Raw genomic sequence first — 22,499 nt, forward strand, 5'->3', positions numbered from 1 at the left:
TGTGGCAGAGGGAAACCAAATCGCCGACCATTTGGCAGGTATGGTGGTCACCCCTAACCTTTATTAACAAACAAAAATTTCACATGAGTTTTTCCATCAGAATGCACGGTCGTTACAAAAACAATTCGGACTAAAATTATTCCTAGTCAAAGAAATTTTGAAAGCGTGTCCTGATTGTCAAATGCTTGCACCAATGGTTCCAGAGGGGACCAAGCCCAGGGGTTTGACAGCTCTAGAAATTTGGCAGTCAGATGTCAGGCACGTGGCAGAATTTGGCAAACTAAAGTATGTACATGTGTCTATTGACACCTTTTCAAAAATGATTGTGGCCACCGCACATTCTAGTGAGAAGAGACGAGATGTTAAAAAGCATTTTCTGTCCGCATTTGCAAGGATGGGTGTCCCCAAACAGGTAAAAACGGATAACGGACCGTCTTATGTATCTGCAGACACAAAAAAGTTTTTTGAAGAATGGGGGGTACACCATACCACCGGAATCCCTCACAACCCCACGGGACAAGGCATAGTAGAGCGTGCTCACCAAAACATTAAAAATTTGCTCAAAAAACAAAAGAGGGGGAGTATTGGCCTGCCCCCCCAAGAAAGATTAGAAAAAGTTATGTATGTTTTAAATTTTTTAAATATGATGGAGGAACAAGACACTCACATAAACAGAAGTCCAATAGACAGACATTTCAAATCAGATTTTACTCCATCACAACAAAAAGTGAAAGTTATATTTAAAGATCCAATTACAGAGATGTGGACGGGCCCTTTCCCCTTAATCACCTGGGGGAAGGGGTACGCATGTATTTCAGGCAACAACGGACCAAAGTGGGTCCCCGCAAGAAGAGTGAAGATACACCAGGACTGAGACGAAGGATGCACACTCTCCAGGCCTACGCTATCCTGATCTGTCTTCTCAGATTTGTCACCAACGTCACTGCGTCCCCTCTGAGGGATTGGATGAACCAGCCCTCCGAGAACCTCTGGGTAACCCTGGCCAAGGCCACAGGTACTGACACCTTGTGCCTGACCTTGTCCAGTGCTAGTAATCCATTCAAAACCTGCCTTGTAGGGATTCCCGTGACTCCAGGCAAAGACTGGGACACATTCGTGGAACAAACCCGGAGTCTAGGATTCTTACAGCTAAATTCAGTCACCCTAGCACAAATGGTATCCAGGTAGGCGTTTACCACCATCCCTCCACAAGAAATAGATTTGCTCGGTTCGCTACCCACTGGCAATTGTGTTATATTCCATCGGCACACAGAGCCCCACCTATTTACCCCCCACAATGTCACCGCCAATAAATTAATTTACAAAGGGGCCACTTCGCCGTGGTGCAACAATTCAATTGCCACCACAGTACCAACAGAGCACGTTCCTAGGAACATGAAGTTCCCCGAAGGGTTTTTCCTCCTGTGCGGGGATCGGGCGTGGCAAGGTATTCCTGCCTACCCAGAAGGGGGTCCCTGCACAGTAGGGAAGTTGGTTCTGTATAACCCGGCGAAGTTTCAATTAGCAGATCAATCAATTGTTCCCAAAAATAAAGTCAAAAGGTCCCTCCGTATAAAAAGAGGAAAGTCTCCCAACCCTAAAAAAAATGTGGTCCCAAAGAACCCAATCATTCCTCCCCTTAATGCAGCACCACGTGTGATAAGTACAATCATTACTCCGCCACCACCCCTACCCTTCCCAGCAGACTGTGATTCCAGCATTCACATTTGGTCCCGCATGAAAAAATTTTGGACTTCCTTCCCTATCCCCAGGATAGGAACTGCCCATGCTCTTTCCTTGCTTTCCCACCTTGGTTACTGGTTAACTAAAGAAGCGAATGCAACCACAAAAGCGATTGAGGGTCTGCTGGCAGACACTCAAAAGCTGAAAGAAATTAGTCTCCAAAATCGTGCAGCCATTGACGTCTTACTCCTGGCACACGGTCATGGGTGCCAGGATTTTGAAGGAATGTGCTGTATGAATTTTTCAGATCACTCACAATCAATTTATGAAAGTATACATCAATTAAAAAATCTTGTAAAAGATATCCACCAATCCCGTGATGAAGGATCAGATGGACTTTTAGATTGGATAAAACTCCCCTCTTTACCCAATTGGTCCCGCAAAATCATAATCATGTTAGTGATTTCCCTATTTGCCCTCGTGTTCTTGTGTGCCTGTTTGCCGTGTTTTGTCATTTGTGTTCGCCAGATGGTCATCCGCAGTGTCTCCGTGAATGTTACCACGATTGAAAACAGAGAAGGGGGAGATGCGATGGATGAAAAGACAGAATGGGAGAGATACGTGGCCTGGAAAAGCATTAATGGAATCTGAATGGACTTTTTACTCACTGAATAATCCACCCAGCAGACTGGCAGTTTTTCCCCAGTTTACTGTTGTGTGCTTATGAACCCTTGGACACCCCAGTTTACTGCCAAAACTTATAGATCCTGCTGTACCTCCATATTGTCCCCATTTCTCCCTCAGGCTTCCCCTTTGAAAGCTGTTTATCTCTTCTTCTCCCCTGTTTTCCCGTGCCTCTGTTACTGATTAGCTGTAGCTATCACAGTGCAGAGAGAGCTACCATTAGCCAGTTCCCTCTGATACCCGGGAGTTCCACCCATCTTTCCCCTGTCCCCCTATCACATCTTTCCCTGAGCTGTCAATCTTTTGCACCTCCCCGGCTTAGCATCCACCCCTCAAACCGCGGTTTTTTAAACCCTTGTTTCCCTTGAATAAACTGGCATTGCAGTACGAGACCTCAACTGCGTCCAAACCCTAATTGCAGTGCTCGGTCCAATTTCCCCTATCCCAGCGGACCGTGGCACCCCCCCCCCCCCCCAAATTGTACGTGAAGCTGCAACAGCTATGTGGCAAGCACTTTATAAAGTAGAAGTTGAGATTCTGCTTGAATGTCAAACCCCTCTTTTAATTAACTCTGCCGGTTGCATTTTCAACTGAGCATATTTCCTTTCTTTTCTGTTCCACAGGAACACCAAATGAACTACACATGTGTATCAGGGATGTTGATACTTTTGGTCTGTGTTTGGCCCAGCCACCTGTAAGAGTTTATATTTTCCCTTCCAAGTTCACTGATAAAATGGGAACTTTGTCCTTGGAGAGAGAGCTTCTTGTATAAACTGTATTAATTGGTGTTCTGTGATTGGTTCATCGTCTGCCAAGGACATTCGAAGGAGAAACTGAAGGGGAGTTGATGAATTAACACCCCCAGACTCAATTAGAAAAGACCCCCGAAGCATACTTGTGCATGTGGAAGGGAAATTCCAAAGTACTCACACATGCGCTGAAGTGATGCACTTGCATAACCAAGGGGGTGGGACTGAGAACCTCTGGCGGGGCGGTGCTGGCCACACCTGCCTAGGAAGACGTAATCAGTTGATCGTATAAAAGCAGACAGCCTGCTTTTTGGGTGAGTGTGCTCCACACGAAGGACCAAGTTGTCTTTAGCGGGGACGCCTGCTACGTGTGAGCCTGCTAACCCTCTGAAAAACACAGCTGCTGCAGAGGATTTTATGGCATTCGGAGTTGGTAAGATACCCCCATAAATGACACCTGAGTGAGTAGGGTGTCGTATTTCCTCATTGTTTTCTCTTTCTCTCAGGTTCCTGTTTACTTCGGCCACTTCTTTGTAATAAATATTGTTTTTCTGTTGAGCTTTCAATGGTATTATAGTTTTCAGTTTTCAGTATGTTCCGAACCCTCCCTAATACAGCGTGGATGGATGAATTAACCCACACCAACTTTGAATACATACAAGGAATACTGGCATTAGTTTTGGATGCAATACTATTTCTACTGTGCATCATTATCTGGAAACCTAAAGTTTGAGGATGGCAAATCAACAGGTTGTATTTATATACTTCTAAATATACCTGTGTCTAACCTAGATTTGTCTGCAGTAGCACTGCACAACAACATCACCTTTTATAAGCAAGAGTGGACCATCACAGAAAAGAGTGAAAATCAACACATTCCATCTCTAAAAGGAATTAAAGGAGACATCATTTCGATAGGATGCCAAATTCAAAATAACACTAAGTGCATGACAACAGTCTTAAAAAACAACAAACATACCTGCTCTTTTAAGCATGAGTGCTGGCACATCTTTAAAATATCTCATCCAATGATTGTAATGTGCCTTTGGACAGACCCCCAGCTCTTGAGTGAGCTTGGGCCTTCAATTCAAACTTGTTGAAGAAACATGTTTAACATCTCAGTCTCCAACAACTCAGCATCCTATCAAACTGTGTCCTCACATCTATAATACTGGTCCGTCCTTAGATAAAAATACAGGTCAACAACAAATGTTAGTTAACCCCACATGGTCTCTCAAACAAGTTAAGCTGTTGATGCAAAATAATGTTTCTACTATCCAACCAACTTGCTCACCATTCCTGAAAACCTCTTATGCAGGATGGACAGCATGGTTGAATAAACTAACCGTCTCTTCCTCCAGGCAAACCAGGAAGGATGTGACTGGCATCCTGGGAACAGGATTGGGAGTTCTAAATAGCAAGGACTCTGAAGCATTAATGAACAAACTAGTCACAATTACCAGGGACCTAAATAAACTAGAATCATAGAATCATAGAATCAGTTGGGTTGGAAGGGACCTCCGAGATCACCAAGTCCAACCCTTGATCCACTACCGCTGTGGTTGCTAGACCATGGCACTAAGTGCCACATCCAGTCTCATCTTAAAAACCTCCAGGGACGGAGAATCCACCACCTCCCTGGGCAGCCCATTCCAATGGTTGATTACCCTCTCTGTAAAGAATTTCTTCCTAATATCCAACCTAAACCTCCCCTGACAGAGTTTAAGACCATGCCCTCCTGTCTTGCTGATAGTTGCCTGGGAGAAGAGACCAACCCCCGCCTGGCTACAACCTCCTTTCAGGTAGTTCTAGAGAGAGTGATGAGGTCTCCCCTGAGCCTCCTCTTCTCCAGGTTGAACAACCACAGCTCCCTCAGCCTCTCCTCATAGGACTTGTGCTCAAGTCCCTTCACCAGCCTTGTTGCTCTTCTTTGGACCTACTCCAGCATCTCAATATCCTTCCTGAACTGAGGGGTCCAGAACTGGACACAGTACTCGAGGTGTGGCCTCACCAGCGCTGAGTACAGGGGAAGAATCACTTCCCTGGACCTGTTGGCCACACTGTTCCTGATACAGGTCAGGATGCCATTGGCCTTCTTGGCCACCTGGGCACACTGCTGGCTCATGTTCAGCTTCCTGTCAATCCAAACTCCCAGGTCCTTTTCTGCCTGGTTGCTCTCCAGCCACTCTGTGCCCAGCCTGTAGCACTGCATGGGGTTGTGGCCAAAGTGCAGGACCCGGCACTTGGCCTTGTTGAACCTCATCCCATTGGAATCAGCCCAACTCTCCAGCCTATCCAGGTCCCTCTGCAGAGCCTTCCTGCCTTCCAGCTGATCAACACTCCCCCCCAACTTAGTGTCATCTGCAAATTTGCTGATGGTGGACTCAATCCCCTCATCTAAATCACCAATAAAGATATTAAATAGAACTGGGTCCAACACTGATCCCTGGGGGACACGACTAGTGACTGGCCGCCAACTGGATGCAGCACCGTTTACCACCACTCTCTGGGCCCAGCCCTCCAGCCAGTTCCTAACCCAGCAGAGTGCTCCTGTCCAAGCTGTGGGTTGCCAGCTTTTCCAGGAGTATGGTGTGGGAGATGGTGTCAAAGGCTTTGTTGAAGTCCAGGTAATGCCCTCTACAATCTTCCCTTTTGGTTTTGGGAACTAATCAATGTTTTTTAACAAACATATTACCTCGGTGGGAGGGAATTAATGGAAAAGACCATTGATGCCTTAAGCCCCTAAGGGTTTTTTTATTTTTCTAGTACTTGTAAGCCTTGTAAGTTTTATAAGTAGTGGAAGTAGACTCTAAAAGCAGAATCCCTTTCCCTGTAGCACCCTTGTTTACACATTCCTTAACCCTCTTACCCCATTCTCTGCTCCCTATATCAATCCTACTCCTGAAACCAGTAGAAATGTTTAGTCTTTTGTCAAGGCAAGGCCTAGATTGTTGGCAGAACAGCATATCAGGGCCTAAACCACAGAACACGGTCAAAAACTGGGTAACTATGTACCCTTTGTGCTCTGAGGGAGATGAAGGTGGGATGAATAGGGGGTCCTATTCATTTTTTAGCCTTGGTAAAAAAAAAGAAAAAAACAAACAAAAAAACCCAACAAAAAATAAACAAACAAACAAAAAACAACAACAACAAAAAAAAAACCCCAACTGTTGCCGTGGGATTTATGGTGCTGAAAAAATCTCCAGAGCAGTTAATTAGGGGTGAGATAAGAAAGGGTTTATTTTGCCAAGGCTAAGATGTTACAAGATGCCCCACTGTGCTCGAGAGGTTACATTTTATAATACCATCCATCCAATCCCAAATGTGTCCACCCTGTGGCCTTTACTCTGGACCGCCCTGGGTCCACCCCCTGAAAACAGGTCTGGGGTGCATTTCAGGACCCCCTATTCATCCCACCTTCATCTCCCTCAGAGCACAAAGGGTACATAGTTACCCAGTTTTTGACCGTGTTCTGTGGTTTAGGCCCTGATATGCTGTTCTGCCAACAATCTAGGCCTTGACTTGACAAAAGACTAAACATTTCTACTGGTTTCAGGAGTAGGATTGATATAGGGAGCAGAGAATGGGGTAAAAGGGTTAAGGAATGTGTAAACAAGGGTGCTACAGGGAAAGGGATTCTGCTTTTAGAGTCTACTTCCACTACTTATAAAACTTACAAGGCTTACAAGTACCAGAAAAATAAAAAAACCCTTAGGGGTTTAAGGCATCACCATGAATTGATCACAAATGCACTTAACATCGTCCAAACCAATGGCTTAGCCCCCCTGAAAAGGGCAGTTGAACCACCCTCCGATCTGGTGAATCTGTTCAGTGAAGGGGTCCCCTTATGGGACGCTGACAGACTGGTCAGACATAAGGGTTTTGGCTTCCCTGGGGCACTGACAGACAAATAAAACACTAAAGGTTGAGAAAATCTCCCCTCTCTAAGGATTGGGCAAATCCCCCCTTTCTCGTGACACGTGGTAATCATTTTCAGCTAAAAGCATAGAGACTGATTTTACCCATTTCTCAAAAGCAGCTTGGTTTATTGATTACAAGCAGTTCTTGAGGCTTACATGTTTTACAACATTAGCAAGTTATAAGGAAATCTTGGGATCTTATGATCTTAGGCCTTCAAGAAAAACTAAGGTGTAATTGTGAAGCTGCAAGTAGACACATATAACTAGAAGCACTTAAAGATATTATTCTTCCCTGGCAAAGCCAGAGAAATGTGGAACTGGATACACAATTTTATACTTTGGTGGTTGAGGTAACCACATGTCCTGGTCCACATCTCTACTCAGTAATTTCTTAACTATTCCCATTATATTTGCCAGTGCTAGTGAGACTTAACAATGTCCATTGTAGCAGACCAATGAGCATCTGTAAGCAGTATAATGCTAAGAATAGATATCTCAAGTCCCTGGGTGCCTGTGCCACTACTTTTACTACTATTCTTAGGTGTACTACCTAGAGAGTATGAGACATCTTAGACCATGACCTCCATTCTCAGTTTTCAAGAAAAGCATAAGCAAAGAGATGGGTTTATGCCAGACTTCTGAAATTGCTGTACCCTGATTTCTAGAGAATCAAAATAAATGAATGCATAAACTTTGTTCAGAAAGGGTTTAAGGACAAGGTCACCACTGTCAGTGACCCATGGAGGTCCATGGTGGAGCAAAGATCCACCTGCAGCCTGTGGAAGACCCCATGCCAAAGCAGGTGGATGCCAACAGGAGGCTGTGACCCTGTGGAAAGCCCGTGCTGGAGCAGGCTCCTGGCAGGACCTGCAAAGAGAGGACCCCACACTGGAGCAGGTTCACTGGCAGGACCTGTGACCCTGTGGGGAAATCATGCTGAAGCAACCTGTTCCTGAAAGACTGTACCCCATGGAAAGGGACCCACTCTGGAACAGGGGAAGAGTGAGGAGAAAGGAGTGGTAGAGACAAAGCGTTGAGAACTGACCACAACCCCCATTCCCCATTCCCCTGTGCCACTCAGGGGTAGGAGGTAGAACAATTGGGAGTGAAGTTAAGCCCAGGAAGAAGGGAGGGGTGGGGAGAAAGGGTTTTAAGATTTGTTCTTATTTATCATTATCCTACTCCAATGTGATTGGTAATACATTCAATTAATTTCCCCAAGTCAAGTCTGTTTTGCCCATGATGGTAACTGGTGAGTGATCTCTCCCTGTCCTTATCTCAACCCACAAGTCTTTTATTGTATCTTCTCCCCCTGTCTTGTTGATGGATGGGATCAAGACCGTGGCTTGGTAGGCACCTGGCAGCCAGCCAAAGTCAACCCACCACAGCAATCTGCAGGCAAGTTTGATGTGCCAGCATTTAGCCAGGCTTCTAGCACAGTTGAAAAATGGGCAAGCTCTGGCTAAACCCTATAAATCCCTGCAACTGCATTTGTTGCTATTAAGATACACCTAGCTTATCTTAAGCATTATAGCCTAAAGGGCTCAAAGAGCAGTTGCTTCCAAAAATGCACCACAAAAGCAGCTTGCATAGCTACTCTGCATCTGTGGTATGATGTCTATCATTAACATTGCCATTGCCAAAAAGGCTTTTGTTTAAAAGTGTTAAGCTTTTCTGCTCACATAAAATGACAAGGTTTCAAGTAGATCCACGTTCTCCTAGAAAATATACTGGTGCACTTTTTGTGCATTAATAGATATATTTTGAAGGCTCAAGTCCCCCTTGGAATTCAACTTACAGCCTGCTGACATATTTTATCAAATATACTAAATTTCCTAATGAGACTAGAGAGCTACAGAAGTGGGACATAACTGAAAAAGAAAAGGTAAAAGCCATTTCATGTTTTGAAACAAATCAGTGCTTAATTCACAAGGTACAAATAATTAAAATGCTAAATATGAGGAGCAAATATAATGAGAGTAGAGGGTCTATTCTACAAATGTGAGCAGGTTGACACACTAAAGCAGAATGATAATCTATCTAGTCTACAGTTCCTGACAGAGGTCAGCCTAGACACCAGTGTAGATGTGCATGAGGTCATATCTAAGGAAGTCTGAATCTTGTATGCTGGTGGAAGAAGAGAGTGAATCCTGGGACCTGTACGCTACTCCAGCTTCTACCAACAGTAAAAACACACACAAAATCTTCAAGACCATCACTCTTGGGTAGAATTACTGAAGCATGAAATGCTGCAGATGTGCATGGGGATTGTTTATCCAAATGCCATCATCAACATACACTGCTGACAAACCCTGGCTGCATGAGCTAGCTATGATGGTTTCACACTATTCTGAAACTTCCCTAAACCAGAAAGAACTGCACCATCTCCTGATGCCTAATGTTAAGTGGTGTAAGGCAGCCACAGAAGAGGAATAAATGAATTTTCACAGGGTTTAAGTGACCAAGCAGGGCAAGAGTGTCCTGGACAATAAGCTGTCTGGATTTATAAACAGAGCTTTAAACTAGATTTATTGGGGGAAGGACATAGTGTTCTAAGCACTTGAAAAGAGCCGGGGCTGCCAAGGCATTAGGAAGCAACAGGAACCACCTGTGAATCGCCTCAAGGGAATTAGGGTGAACTCCTCTAAAAAGGAGATGTGGTTGATAGCCCAGCTAAAGTGCCTCTATACCAATGTATGCAGTATAAGAAACAAACAGGACGAGCTGGAAGCAGCTGCCCAGATGGAAAACCACAACCTGACTGCTATCACAGAAACTTGGTGGCATGAATCGCATGATTGGAGTGTTGCAATTGATGGCTAAAACCATTCAGAAAGGACAGACAAGGAAGGAGAGGTGGGGGAGTTGCCATCTATGCCAAAACCAGGACTGATTGCATGAAGCTATCTTTGAAGAACACCAATATGCAGGTTAAGAGCTTGAGTGAAAATTAGAGACCAAGCCAAGACAGGAAACTTTGTGGTTCAACTGCAGGAAGCATTATGTTTGCATGCCCTGATCCTGATAGGGGACTTTAACCACACAGACATCTGTTGGAAAAACGGCACAGTGAATTGCAAGCAGTCCAGGAAACTAGTGGAGTGCTGTAGTGAGTTGACCTTGGCCAGATACCAGGTACCCACCAAGCTGCTCCATCACTCCCCTCTTCAGCAGGACCAGAGAGGGGAGAAAATAAGATAGAACAAAACTCATGGGTCAAGATAAAGGCAGGTTAATAAAGCAAAAGCAAAGACCACACATGGATACAAAGGAAGACAAAAGATTTATTCTCTACTTCCCATCAACATGTGATGTCTGACCACTTCATGGGACAAGGGCTTCAGTATGTGTAGCAGTTGCTTCAGAAGACAAACACCTTTATAATGAATGCCCTCCTCCCCTTCCTCCTCCTTTCTCTTAACTTCTATTGCTGAGGAGATGTTAATATCCCTTTCATCAGCTGGGGTCAGCTGTCCTGGCTATGTCCCTTCCAAAGATATTTGCCCACCACCAGCCTACTGTCCTTGGGGGGGTGAAGGGGGATATTGTTGGAGAGACAGCCTTGATGCAAAAGCACTAGTATGTTATCAACACCTTTCTAGCTACCGATACACAGCACAGCACTGTGAGGGCTGCTATGGGGAAAGTTAACTCCACGTCAGCCAGACCCAATACAAGTGGCTTTAAGGACAACTTCCTAGTACAGGTGATGGAGAGCCCAACCAGAGGAGAGGAACTGCTGGAACTATTGCTCACTAATGCAGAAGAACTTATGGCCTTAAGCTGAGGCAGGAGAGATTCAGATTAGATATTAGAAAAAAAATTTTCACTGTAAGGGTGGACGGGCATTGGAATAGGTTGCCCAGGGAGGTGGTTGAGTCACCATCCCTGGGGATGTTTAAGAGGCATCTGGATCTGGCACTGGGTGATATGGTTTAGTGGTTACCAGTGGTAGTGCTGGGTTGACGGTTGGACTTGATGATCTTAAAGGTCTCTTCCAACATTGATGATTCTATGATTCTAAAGTCTTTCTAACTTATTGGAGAGGTCAAGATTGGAGGCAGCCTGGGCTACAGCCATCATGCCTGGGTAGAATTCTCAATTTTGAGGGGTACTGGATGGGTAAAGCAGTAGTCAGGACCCTAAACCTCAGAAAGGCAAACTTTCAGCTGTTTAGAGCGCCATTGCGTGGGATCCCTTGGAAAACTGCCTTCAGAGATAAAAGAGCAAGGAGATATTTATGTTGTGCTTACATTAGCCTTAATTCAAACCACAGGAGTTGCATGACTTAAACAAGTTTCTCCACTCTTTCCCAAGAGCAATGACTTGCACCATGACAAACATGCTTGTCAAGTCAGACACAGCCCACCCTTTCCCAGACACAAGTAGAACTTTGTCATAACTATAGCAAAGCTATTATTTGGAACAGTATTATTCCACATATAAAAATGTGATGAAGTGAAAAAATATCGAACACTTGTAGCAGAAGAGTGGCAGGCACATTGATATGAGGCATCTGTTACAAGCATTTGTCCCTGGGACAGGTGGCATCCAAAACAACAGGGAGGAATTAACATGAATCACAGAAACACAGAATAGTTTGAGTTGAAAGGGACCTTAAAGACCATCTCGTTCCACCCCCCTGCCATGGGCAGTGACACCTTCCACTAGACCAGGTTGTTCCAAGCCCTGTCCAACCTGGCCTTGGACACTTCCAGGGATGGGGCAGCCACAGCTTCTCTGGGTAACCCATGCCAGTGCCTCACCACTCTCTGAGTAAAGAATTTCCTCCTAATATCAAATCTAAACTTGCCCTCTGTCAGTTTAAAACTGTTACCCCTTGTCCTATTATACACTCCCTGATAAATAGCTCCTCCCTTAAATAAATAGTTGACTCACCTTGTTATAAGAAGAGAGATCTTAAAAGGTTCATTTTAAATCCTTCAAGTTTTCTTTCTTTCAAGCCCCACTTCTACCATTAGGAAGCCACACAGCTGACACTAGGAAGGAGGGACCTGAGCTTCATTGGGAAAGCAGTTCACCTCCTGAAGGCTATTTCTTGCAGAATTTTTTTCAGTGGGAAGTTGACAGACAAGAAGCATCATCAGCTTCAGGAATTGAAATAGAGTCTGTCTTTGCTGGTAGCAAAGCACAGAAAGAAAAAATGTAACAATCAACTTTATAACTACCACAAGAAGTAGAAAGGAAGACCCTACATGCAGGACATGAAGAATGGTCCCAGTGTCGACAAGCATGTCTTTCACTCTCAATTCTTACCCTGTAGCAGCAGCACCTTTTCCAAACACCACATACACTTGAGTCCCTCCTCTACTTTTCTTACATAGTTTTAGGGAGAACAAGTGTTCAGGTTCTTTTACCAATTTAAGGATAGAATATGAAGTTGGTGTATCTAGCTTAATGGTCATGCCAGTCCTGTTCTCCACACTGTTCTACACACACAGATTAATATATTTCCTTACAAATACTGTATAATTCCCTCTTAGCTATCAAAAAGCCCATGCAAGAAAAAATACCTTCACCACACCCGTGAGGGATCAAAGCAGTAGCAAGATGTCTGTCCTCAAGTCCCTCTCCCTATTGTTTATGTTTCCATTGAAAGTGTCAAAACAGATATACCTTTTTTTAAAACCTAACTCCCAGAGTAACTCTATCTAGCTTTAATGAACTAGGTATGCCAAAATATGGTAGCCACACCATGAAATCCAGTCTGGCTACAACTTTCTAGTCCTAGACCAGCTGCAAGATATGCAAAGAGACAGGTGCCTCTGCTTTATTCCATTATATTCACTGTTGGATTTGAGCTATAAATAAGATTTAAGTCTCATTTCTTTAGAAGCATTTTATAATATGCTTGCAGACAGTAAGAGAGCACTGAATTTCACTGCAGCTATATACAAATAAGCCACATGTCAGCTGCCAGCAGGAAATGCATTTAAGTTTTAACTTACATTGCTTGGGTAGGGCTTCTGCCAATCTCCTCAGGCTAGTCAAACTGTCAGCTCCAAGTTGATTTAAGATGTTAGGAAGCATTTCTGTCAGCTGCTTTGTCTCAGCATGGCCAGTGATAGTGAAAGTGTTAGCAGCCAGGGATGCCTGAACTTTAGGGTTATTGAAGTGAATGACTGCTCCTTGGTTGGTAAACATATTTACCTGCAAGAAAAAGAAGAACACACCCCCACACCCCCCAGTATTTCAAGCAGTTTAGAATGATTTTTCAATTTAACAGGAAACTAGCTAAAGTTCCTAAAGCTCAATTAAACATCTATAGATAATTTACAGGCAAGTTTAAGATGTTAATTATCAGGAAATTAAGTTTAATATATTTTATATTTCTATATAGAAAAGTATTTTTCCCTTTGAAGTAATTACCTCTTCAATTCCAGATATATTGTTGACACCCAGTTTCTTTAAAGAAAACTGAAGTTTCTTGTCATCTGCTGTAGCTGTTCTGTGGACAACCTTCTTCTTTCTGCGGGCAGTACCCTTTGCAAAAAAAAAAAAGTTATGAATTAATATTTAATTAGTTCTTTGCAAACTCTAATCCTCGTGGCCATATAACTACTCTGCAGCCATCTACAAATCAACTTTGTAAACAAATTTCTACTTCTGTGTTACAGCACACACAATCCCACCCCTTCAACTGCACTGCAGCAATCTTTCCCTTGCTATAAATAAAGCAAGCTTTGCACACTTGTGAGAAGTGGGAGATTTTAGGAAGCAATGCACCAAAGAAGCTTTACTTTCCAAGTCTCATGGGGATTCTGCAACATCCTACTTAGAAAAGAAAAACTGCAAGCTTATCCTTGTCTGTTACCATAGGCATAAAACTGAAAACTGATCATCCCCTGAAGACTGACATGCTCTACAGTCCTGTATGTCTAAAGAGTTGCTAGCTTAATTTGGTGACAAATCAACCTCTACAGAAAGATCTATTCAGACATAATTCCTAGGACTAACCCCTAACAATATCTTTGATCTTTAAAGTTCCAAGTGACTGAATTCTTAATTCACCTGGTTATACATTCATTGTCAGACAGAGCAGCATACTTCCCGAAAGTGTATGTGTTGCACAGCAGGAGGCGTGTGCAAGCGTAACTGCTACAGCAATACTAATGATGATCAGTCTAGTGACAGGCCATGTCTGCACTCCAGTGATTTATACCACTGTAGTAAACGGAAAAAAAAAAAAGGTCTCCAACAGTCAGGAAAAACTGCTGGAATGCCCCTAACCATCAGCTTCCTAGTGAAAAACGCTCAACAGATTTTAGTCTATCATCCCAGTAAACACAAAGTCTCTTTTTTTTTTTCTATCCCTTATCCTTTACAGTGTCAAGACAATACAGAGTTGCATCTGGTTTATGTTAGGGATTATCTAAAGCTGTGAATGTTAACTGTTTAGGTGGAACAAGTTACCTGGAATTAGGATAAACTTTCATGGTTGCTCTACTTCTGACATTTTTGTTCCAAGAAGTTATAAAACAGTTGTGAAAAGTAGAAGTTCTGGCCACAGTTTGCAACTGTCTTTTCAGGCTGCAACTTACATAACATCATCAGAGTTTAAAGAAATGAGCTTCAAGATTGCTTAAAGGTTACTGGAACAACATAAGACTAAGGCATAATAAAACAGCTTTAAAAATCCAAAATTGGTGCATGACATGAGAAGTTTGGCTATGTTGTTTCTCAGCTGTTGGGAGGAAAGGGTTAAAAGTGGAAGATTTGGCGAGGAGGATGATAGATTTGCTCAAAGTGACCTTGCAGCTGAACTGAAGAATATCAGTGTGGGAAACAATATATTATGCCTACTGCTGTTTATTCTCTGTCTGTTTTGAGAAGTAGAATTTTTGTGCAGAGATAACATAGGTGTTTACAGAGACTTGGAGGCACTCTCACGGACATGCTTGAGCTGTTGGGAGAGAGATCAAAGCACAGAGGAGACCACAGCACAGGTCCTTGATAAATTGGTGCAAACAGCAGGCCTTCTACCTGCTAGGATAGACTAAGCGTAACAGTGCCTGCGTTCCTGCTTCTGTGGTTTGGTGGTCACCCTGGTTACCTGCATATATTTGGTTCTCATATCAGTCAAATAAGAATAATGCTGAACAGCTGATTCTGATACTGAAAAAGTCAGAGTTTGCCTCTAATACCACAGGGGAAACACTTCTGAGCAGTTTTCAGTAATTTCTGAAGCCCATTAATTTTTCCTTAGACAATCTTTCTTAAGTTGTAGTCAAATTTTGACAATAAAGAGTCAGAGACCATAAAGCTATCAAAGTATAATTAACAAATGAAAATGAGAAAACGCAAAACCCAAAACACATCTCCATGGACTTACACATTTGTGCAAAATTTGAAGAACACTTATTTTCCCAAAATATTTTATGGACATGATCTTAGAGGTATTTTCAAACCTAAATGATTTTATGAAATATATTCTTTAAAAAAATACTTCTACATAATATTCCAGACCACTCCTTTTTAGAAAGCAAAACAAGCAAAAGTTAAGCTCCCCTACAGACACAGAGTTCTAGATTTCTCCAGGAAAAAGGTTTGGAAGAAACAACATGACATTTAGCTGTATCGATACCCTACACAAAAGCATCAAATTTTACATAATGAAATACTACAATAGCCTTCCACCTAAATATAATATTTATCTTGTTTTTAAGATCTACAGGCTTGCAGTGTTATGAAAATATTCCAGTGGAGGCAATGTGCAACCTTTTCTCACAAGGAAGAAAAAAATCCAATACAGTGATAAAGGTTAAAACCCTCTATAGTCAATTGCACACATGCTGGTAACATGCACATAATCATCAATATAATACAGCAGTTCTCTGCTTAACTAGTAAACCATACAAAGAATACACAAAATCCCAAAGCCAGTTAATTACTTGATTAATCCTGATTTAAGGCTGCCTAAATATCCATGTAAAGACAAAAAGCTTCAACGCAGGAATAGAAGTTATTGGAAACTGTAACGAGTTCTGTTGAATAGAATCACAGACTGATTTGAGTTGGAAGAGATCTCAAAATCATTCAGTTTCAACCCCCTGCTGTGAGTAGGGACACCTTCCACTAGACCAAGTTGCTCAAAGGCCCATCCAACCTGGCCTTGAACACTTCCAGGGATGGGGCAGCCACAGATTCTCTGGGCAACCTGTGCCAGTGCTTCACCACCCTCTGAGTAAAAAGTTTCTTATGTCTAACCTAAATCTACCTTCTTTCAGTTTAAAACTGTTGCACCTTGTCCAATCACTCCGTACCTTTGTAAAAAGTCCCTCTCCAGCTCTCTTGGAGCCCCTTTAGGCACTTGGAAGGGGCTCTAAGGTCTCCCGAAGCCTTCTCTTCTCCAGGTTGAACAGCCTCAGCTCTCAGCCTGTCTCCATAACAGAGGTGCTCCAGCCTTGTGATCAACTTAGTGGCCTCCTCTGGACTCACTCCAACAGGTCCATTTCCTTCTTATGTTGGGGGCCCCAAGAGCTAGATGCAGTATTCCAGGTGGGGTCTCACAAGAGTGGAGCAGAGGGGCAGAATCACCTCCCTCGACCTACTGGTCACACTTCTTTTGATGCAGCCCAGGACGCAGTTGGTTTTCTGGGCTGCAAGTGCACATTGCCGGCTCATGTTGAGCTTTTCGTCCACAAACACCCCCAAGTCTTTCTCCCCAGGGCTAGTCTCTATCCATTCTCCACCCAGCCTGTACTTGTGCTTGGGATTGCCCTGACCCAGGCACAGGACCTTGCACTTGGCCTTGTTGAACTTCATGAGGTTCTCATGGGCCCACTTGTCAAGTTTGTCCAGGTCCTTTTGGATGGCATGCCTTCCCTCCAGCATGTTGACCGCATCACACAGCTTGGTGTCGGCAAACTTGCTAAGGGTGCACTCAATCCCACTGTCCATGTCACCAATAAAGATGTTAAACAGTGCTGGTCCCAATACTGGACCCCTAAGGATCCCACTCATCACTGCTGTCCCCTTGGATATTGAGCTGTTGACCACAACTCTGAGTATGACCATCCAGCTGATTCCTTATCTACTGAGTGGTCCATCTGTCAAATCCATGCCTCTCCAGTTTAGAGACAAGGATGTCATGTAGGACAGTGTCAAATGCTTTACACAAGTCCAGGTAGATGATATCGGTCACTCTTCCCTCATCCACCAACACTGTAACCCCACTGTAGAAGGACATCAAATTTGTCAGGCATGATTTGCCTTTAGTGAAGCCATGTTGGCTGTCACCAATCACCTCCTTATTTTCCATGTGCCTTAGCATAGTTACCAGGAGGATCTGTTCCATGATATTGCTGGGCACCAAGGTGAGACTGGTGGGCCTGAAATTCTTTATGTCTTCCTTATTTCCCTTTGCAAAAACATGGGTTATGTTTCCCCTTTTCCAGTCAGTGGAAACTTCACTGGACTGTCACAGCTGCTCAAATATGATGGATAGTGGCTTAGCTAACTTTCTCTGCCAGGTCCCTCAGAATCCATGGATGCATCTCATCAAGCCCCAGGGACTTGTGCACCCTCAGGTTCCTTAAATGGTCTTAAACCTGGTCTTCTCCTACAGCTGGTAATTCTTTGTTTTCCCAATCCTTGCATTCACCTTCTACAACTCATGTGGTGTGGCTGGAGCACTTGCTGGTGAAGACTGAGGCAAAAAAGTCATTGAGTACCTCAACCTTCTCCATGTCCTGGGCAAACAGGTCTTCCGTTTCCTTCCAGAAAGGGCACACATTTTCCCTAGTCTTCCTTTTATCACTGATGTACCTATAGAAGATTTTCTTGTTACCCTTGACATCCCTGGCCAGATTTAATTCTATCAGGGCTTTAGCTTTCCCAACCTGATCTGTGGTTGCTTAGACAATCTCTATGTATTCCTCCCAAGCTACCTGTCCTTGCTTCCACCCTCTGTAGGCTTCCTTTTTGTGTTTGGGCTTGTCCAGGACCTCCTTGTTCATCCATGCAGGCCTCCCAGCATTTTTGCCTGACTTCCTCTTTGTTGGAATGCATTGCTCCTGAGTTTGGAGGAGGCGATCCTTGAATATCAACCAACTTTCTTGGGCCCCTCTTCCTTCCAGGGTTTCATCCCATGCTACTCTACCAAGCAGATCCCTGAAGAGGTGAAAGTCTGCTCTCCTGAAGTCCAGGGTAGTGAGCTTGCTGCGTGCACTCCTCGCTGCCCTAAGGATCTCAAACTCCACCATTTCATGGTTACTGCAGCCCAGGCAGCCCTTGAACTTCACATTCCCCACCAGCCCCTCCTTGTTGATGAGAATAAGGTCCAGCACAGCACCCCTTCTCATTGGTTCCTCTATCATTTGGAGAAGGAAGTTGTCATCAATGCATTCCAAGAACCTCCTGGATGGATTGTGCTCTGCTGTCTTGTCCCTCCAACAGATATCAGGGTGGCTGTACTCTCCCATGAGGACCAGGGTTTCTGAATGTGAGGTCGCTTCTATCTGTCTGTAGAGGGCCTCATCCACTCAGTCTTCCTGGTCAGGCGGCCTGTAGCAGACCCCCACTATAACATCACTTGTCCCTGCCCTCCCTTTAATCCTGACCCATAAACTCTCGGTCAGCTCCTCATCCATCCCCAGGGGGAGCTCCATGCACTCCAACTGGTCACTGACAGAGTGCAACACCTCCTTGTCTCCCCTGCCTGTCCTTCTTAAAGAGCCTATATCCGTCCATTCCAACATTCCAGTCATAGGAGCCTCCCACCATGTCTCTGTGATGCCAATAAGGTTATAGCCCTGCAGGTGTGTGCACGTCCTGTTTATTCCTCATGCTGCGTGTGCTTGCATAGAGGCATTTAAGTTGGGCCCCCGATGAAGCTGACTTACTGACTGGAGTGGCTGGAATTCCTTGGTGCTGCTCTTCCCTTGGTGCTCTCTTGCTGACCTGTGATCCCTCTCCAGGCTCTGGGCATCTCTCACTGGCCCTGGCATCTAACTAGTAGGAGTGGGATGGATTGAGTTTCCCCTCTTGGTAACTTTAGTTTCAAGCCTTCTTCACCAGCTTGGCAAACCTATGACTGAAGATGCTCTTCCCCTTCTCTGACAGATGGACCCATCAGCCCCCAGCAGACCAGGTTTCTCGAGGCAAGTCCCATGGTCTAAGTAGTCAAACCCCTGGCTGTGGCACCAGTCCTGTAACCATTTGCTGATTCACCAGATTCGACTGACCCTTTCAAATTCCTTCCTTTTGACCAGGATTGATGAGAAAACTACCTGCACTCCAGAGTCCCTTACCACTGCTCCCATTATCTTATTTTAGAACAGCTTGTATCCTAAAATATTGTGTGCATGTTTCCTCAGATGTAAAAAAAAAAATAATTTACTAACAAATTCTTGTATTAAAACTGAAATTGTAATTAACATGTTTACTAGTATACAACTATACTCAACATACTTTTTTATTTTCAGATTATAAGTAATCACAAAGCTACATATATTCAGATGTTATAATAAAATAAAAAGGTCTTCTGAGCATGTTATTCTACAATGATAAGAGTATGACAAGTACAGAAACTCCAGCTTTGTTCTAAAAAGAGAGAAAAGAGCCATGGGCATCTTAAAGATTTGTGATAAGAATTTGGAACATAGCACTCTAGTCTATTATGGAAACTATACCCATGATCATGTGCTGTAAGATCTACTTACTTCAAATCCTAATCATAGAATCATAGAATATCCTGAGCTGGAAGGGACCCACAAAGATCATTGAGTCCAACTCCTGGCCCTGCACAGGATAACCCCAAGAATCACACCATGTGCCAAGAGCATTGTCCAAATGTTTCTTGAACTCTGGCAGGCTTGGTGCTGTGACCACTGCCCTGGGGAGCCTGTTCCAGTGCCCAACCACACTCTGGGTGAAGAACCTTTTCCTAATATCTAACCTAAACCTCCCCTGACACAACTTCAGGCCATTCCCTCGGGTCCTGTCACTGGTCACCACAGAGGAGAGATCAGTGCCTGCACCTCCTCTTCCCCTCGTGAGGAAGTTCTGAAGTCTCCCCTTCTCTAGGCTGCACAAACCAAGTGACCTCAGACAGTCTTCATATGGCTTCCCCTCTAGACCCTTCACCATCTTCATTGCCTTTGTTTGGACACACTCTAATAGCTTAATATCTTTCTTATATTGTGGTGACCAAAACTGCACACAATATTCAAGGTGAGGCTGCACCAGTGCGGAGCAGAGTAGGACAATCACCGCTTTTGACCAGCTGGCGATGTTTTGCCTGATGCACCCCAGGACACGGTTGGCCCTCCTGGCTGCCAGGGCACTGCTGACTCATATTCAACTTGCCATCAACCAGGACCCTCAGGTCCCTTTCTGCAGTGCTGCTCTACAACATCTCATTCCCTGGTTTGTACATACATCCAGGGTCCTGTCCCAAGGGCCTTTTAATATAGTCTATACAAGAATATAGGCTACAAGTCAGCTATAATATAACAAATCCAAACAGAAAAGGCTGCAGGTTCAACTCCTCCTACATTCTGCTTCTACTGAACTGACTAGAGACCCCTACAGCAGTGCAGCTTCCCCCAAGGACAGTCCAGCCAAGCCAAGAGTCCTTAGGGTTGCTCCCCACCCGAGTTTTCAGGATCCCATATCCATGGCTCCACATATGGACAGGGACTCACATTCCCGAGGGAAGGGATGGGAGACAATTCCTACCTTGCCACCAATGCGCACTTGGGCCTGGAGCTTGGCAAGCTTTTCTTGGTTCATGATCGTTTCTTTCATCTGTGGAAACAAGAGCACCCATGGAAAACAGGTCAGGAAGCGCCTGGCGGCACAGGCCACAACAACCCAGGCCCGACAGTAAGGTAGGTGGGCACGAGTGGTTTTGCAGCTACCCCTCTCCCCACACACACCGCAGGCGGGAGGACGTCCAAGTCCTGCTGGAGCGGGGGGGGGGGGGGGGGGGGGGGGCGGTCTGCTCACGCACAGTGCCACCGAAGCTCAGCTCAGCTACCCTCAAGCCCTGCCCGTAACTGCCTTGCCTTATTTTCCCTTCCCCCAGCCACGGCCGCCCACTGACCCACGGCCCTCGGTCGCGCAAGAAATTCCACCCTAGTCCCTTCCCCACCGTCTCCTTTGTACCTTCTTAGGGCGGAAGCAGCGGCGCTAGAGCGTGGGAAAGGTGAGGGTTGTGGGCGCGGGACGAGGACGGAGCACAACACGGGGTAGAACGAGATGGCGGCCGGAAGGAAGGTGAGGCACACCGCGCAGTCGCTGCTTGGGTCAGGAGAGTGCGCCCTCCGCGGCGGCAAAATCTGGAGTGGTGGAGCCGCCACCGCGGGAGGAGTTAAAGGTATGAAATGGGGAGTGGAGGTTGCCCCACTTGTAGAGTGTGATGGACTCTAGTAAGCATGCTGTGCTCCACAAAGTAAATTTATTTGTGTGGTTGAGCTGGTGTGCAAGGTAAAGCCCCCGCCTCTTCTTCGCCTCCCCTCCTCTTTTCCTCCCCCCACCCCTTCTCCTTCCCCCCCCCCCCCTTCGGCCATGTTCGTTTCTCTGCAATCTGGTTTGGTGTGTGGCCTGTCTCCATTCCCTCCCTGCTTTCCCTACCTTTTATTGCTTGCAGCCTCACCTGGCAGTGTTTTTTGCTACGAGTGGATCTGTCCTTGTTTTGGCTTTTTTTTTTTCCTAGAAGACATTTAAATGTTGTATTTTCTTTCTTGTTTATGTAACTCAAACCTTGTCCCTATATCTATGATTTTTCTTTTAGATCCAGTTCTTCATGAGCTGCTGTAGTGTGGATCCCCCATGAGGTCACAAGTCATACCAGCAAACCTGCTCCAGCATGGGCTCCTCTTTCCACCTGTCCACAGATCCTGCCAGGAGGCTGTTCCAGCGTGGGCTTCCCATGGGGTCACAACCTCCTTCGGGCACATCCATCTGCTTCAGCCTGGGGTCCCCCACAGGCTGCAGGTGGATCTCTGCTTCCCTGTGGATCTCCATGGGCTGCAGGGGGACAGCCTGCTTCACCATAGTCTGCACCACAGGCTGCAGGGGAATCTGCTCTGGTGCCTGGAGCACCTCCTCCCCTTCCTTCTGCACTGACCTTGGTATCTGCATAGTTGTTCCTCTCACATGCTCTCACTCCTCTCTTCTCTGGCTGCAATTGCTTTTGCACAATAACTTCTTTACCTTCTTAAATATGTTGTCCCAGAGGTGCTACCACCATGGCTGATTGACTCAGCCTTAGCCAGCAGCAGGTCTGTCTTGGAGCCAGCTGGCATTGGCTTTATCAGACAGAGGATGCTTCTAGCAGCTTCTCACAGAAGCCCCCCTGCTACCAAAACCTTGCCACGCAAACCCAATACAATTCTTCAGATTCACAGTCTGACATCAATAGAAAGGGAAGATTTCAGAATTATAAGGCAAATTGATGATTACAAACATACAAAATGTTTTAATATGCTGAAATACT

The 22,499-nt window shown here is 44.9% G+C and overlaps 1 protein-coding gene across 1 annotated transcript in view; it reads right to left on the reverse strand.

The window, feature by feature from the left end:
• LOC116779998 (transcription factor BTF3-like) overlaps nucleotides 1–20,806 on the reverse strand; it is a 32,035-nt gene extending 11,229 nt beyond the window's left edge. The window contains exons 1-3 of the mRNA XM_032674517.1: nucleotides 20,738–20,806; nucleotides 13,427–13,540; nucleotides 13,006–13,207 (exon numbers count right to left, since the gene is read on the reverse strand). Coding sequence (XP_032530408.1) covers nucleotides 13,006–13,207; nucleotides 13,427–13,540; nucleotides 20,738–20,806 — 385 coding nt within the window. The remainder of the gene's footprint in view (nucleotides 1–13,005; nucleotides 13,208–13,426; nucleotides 13,541–20,737) is intronic.
• Between the last annotated feature and the right edge of the window lie 1,693 nt (nucleotides 20,807–22,499).

The sequence above is a fragment of the Chiroxiphia lanceolata genome, chromosome W (assembly GCF_009829145.1).
Source record: "Chiroxiphia lanceolata isolate bChiLan1 chromosome W, bChiLan1.pri, whole genome shotgun sequence".
Taxonomy (NCBI): domain Eukaryota; kingdom Metazoa; phylum Chordata; class Aves; order Passeriformes; family Pipridae; genus Chiroxiphia; species Chiroxiphia lanceolata.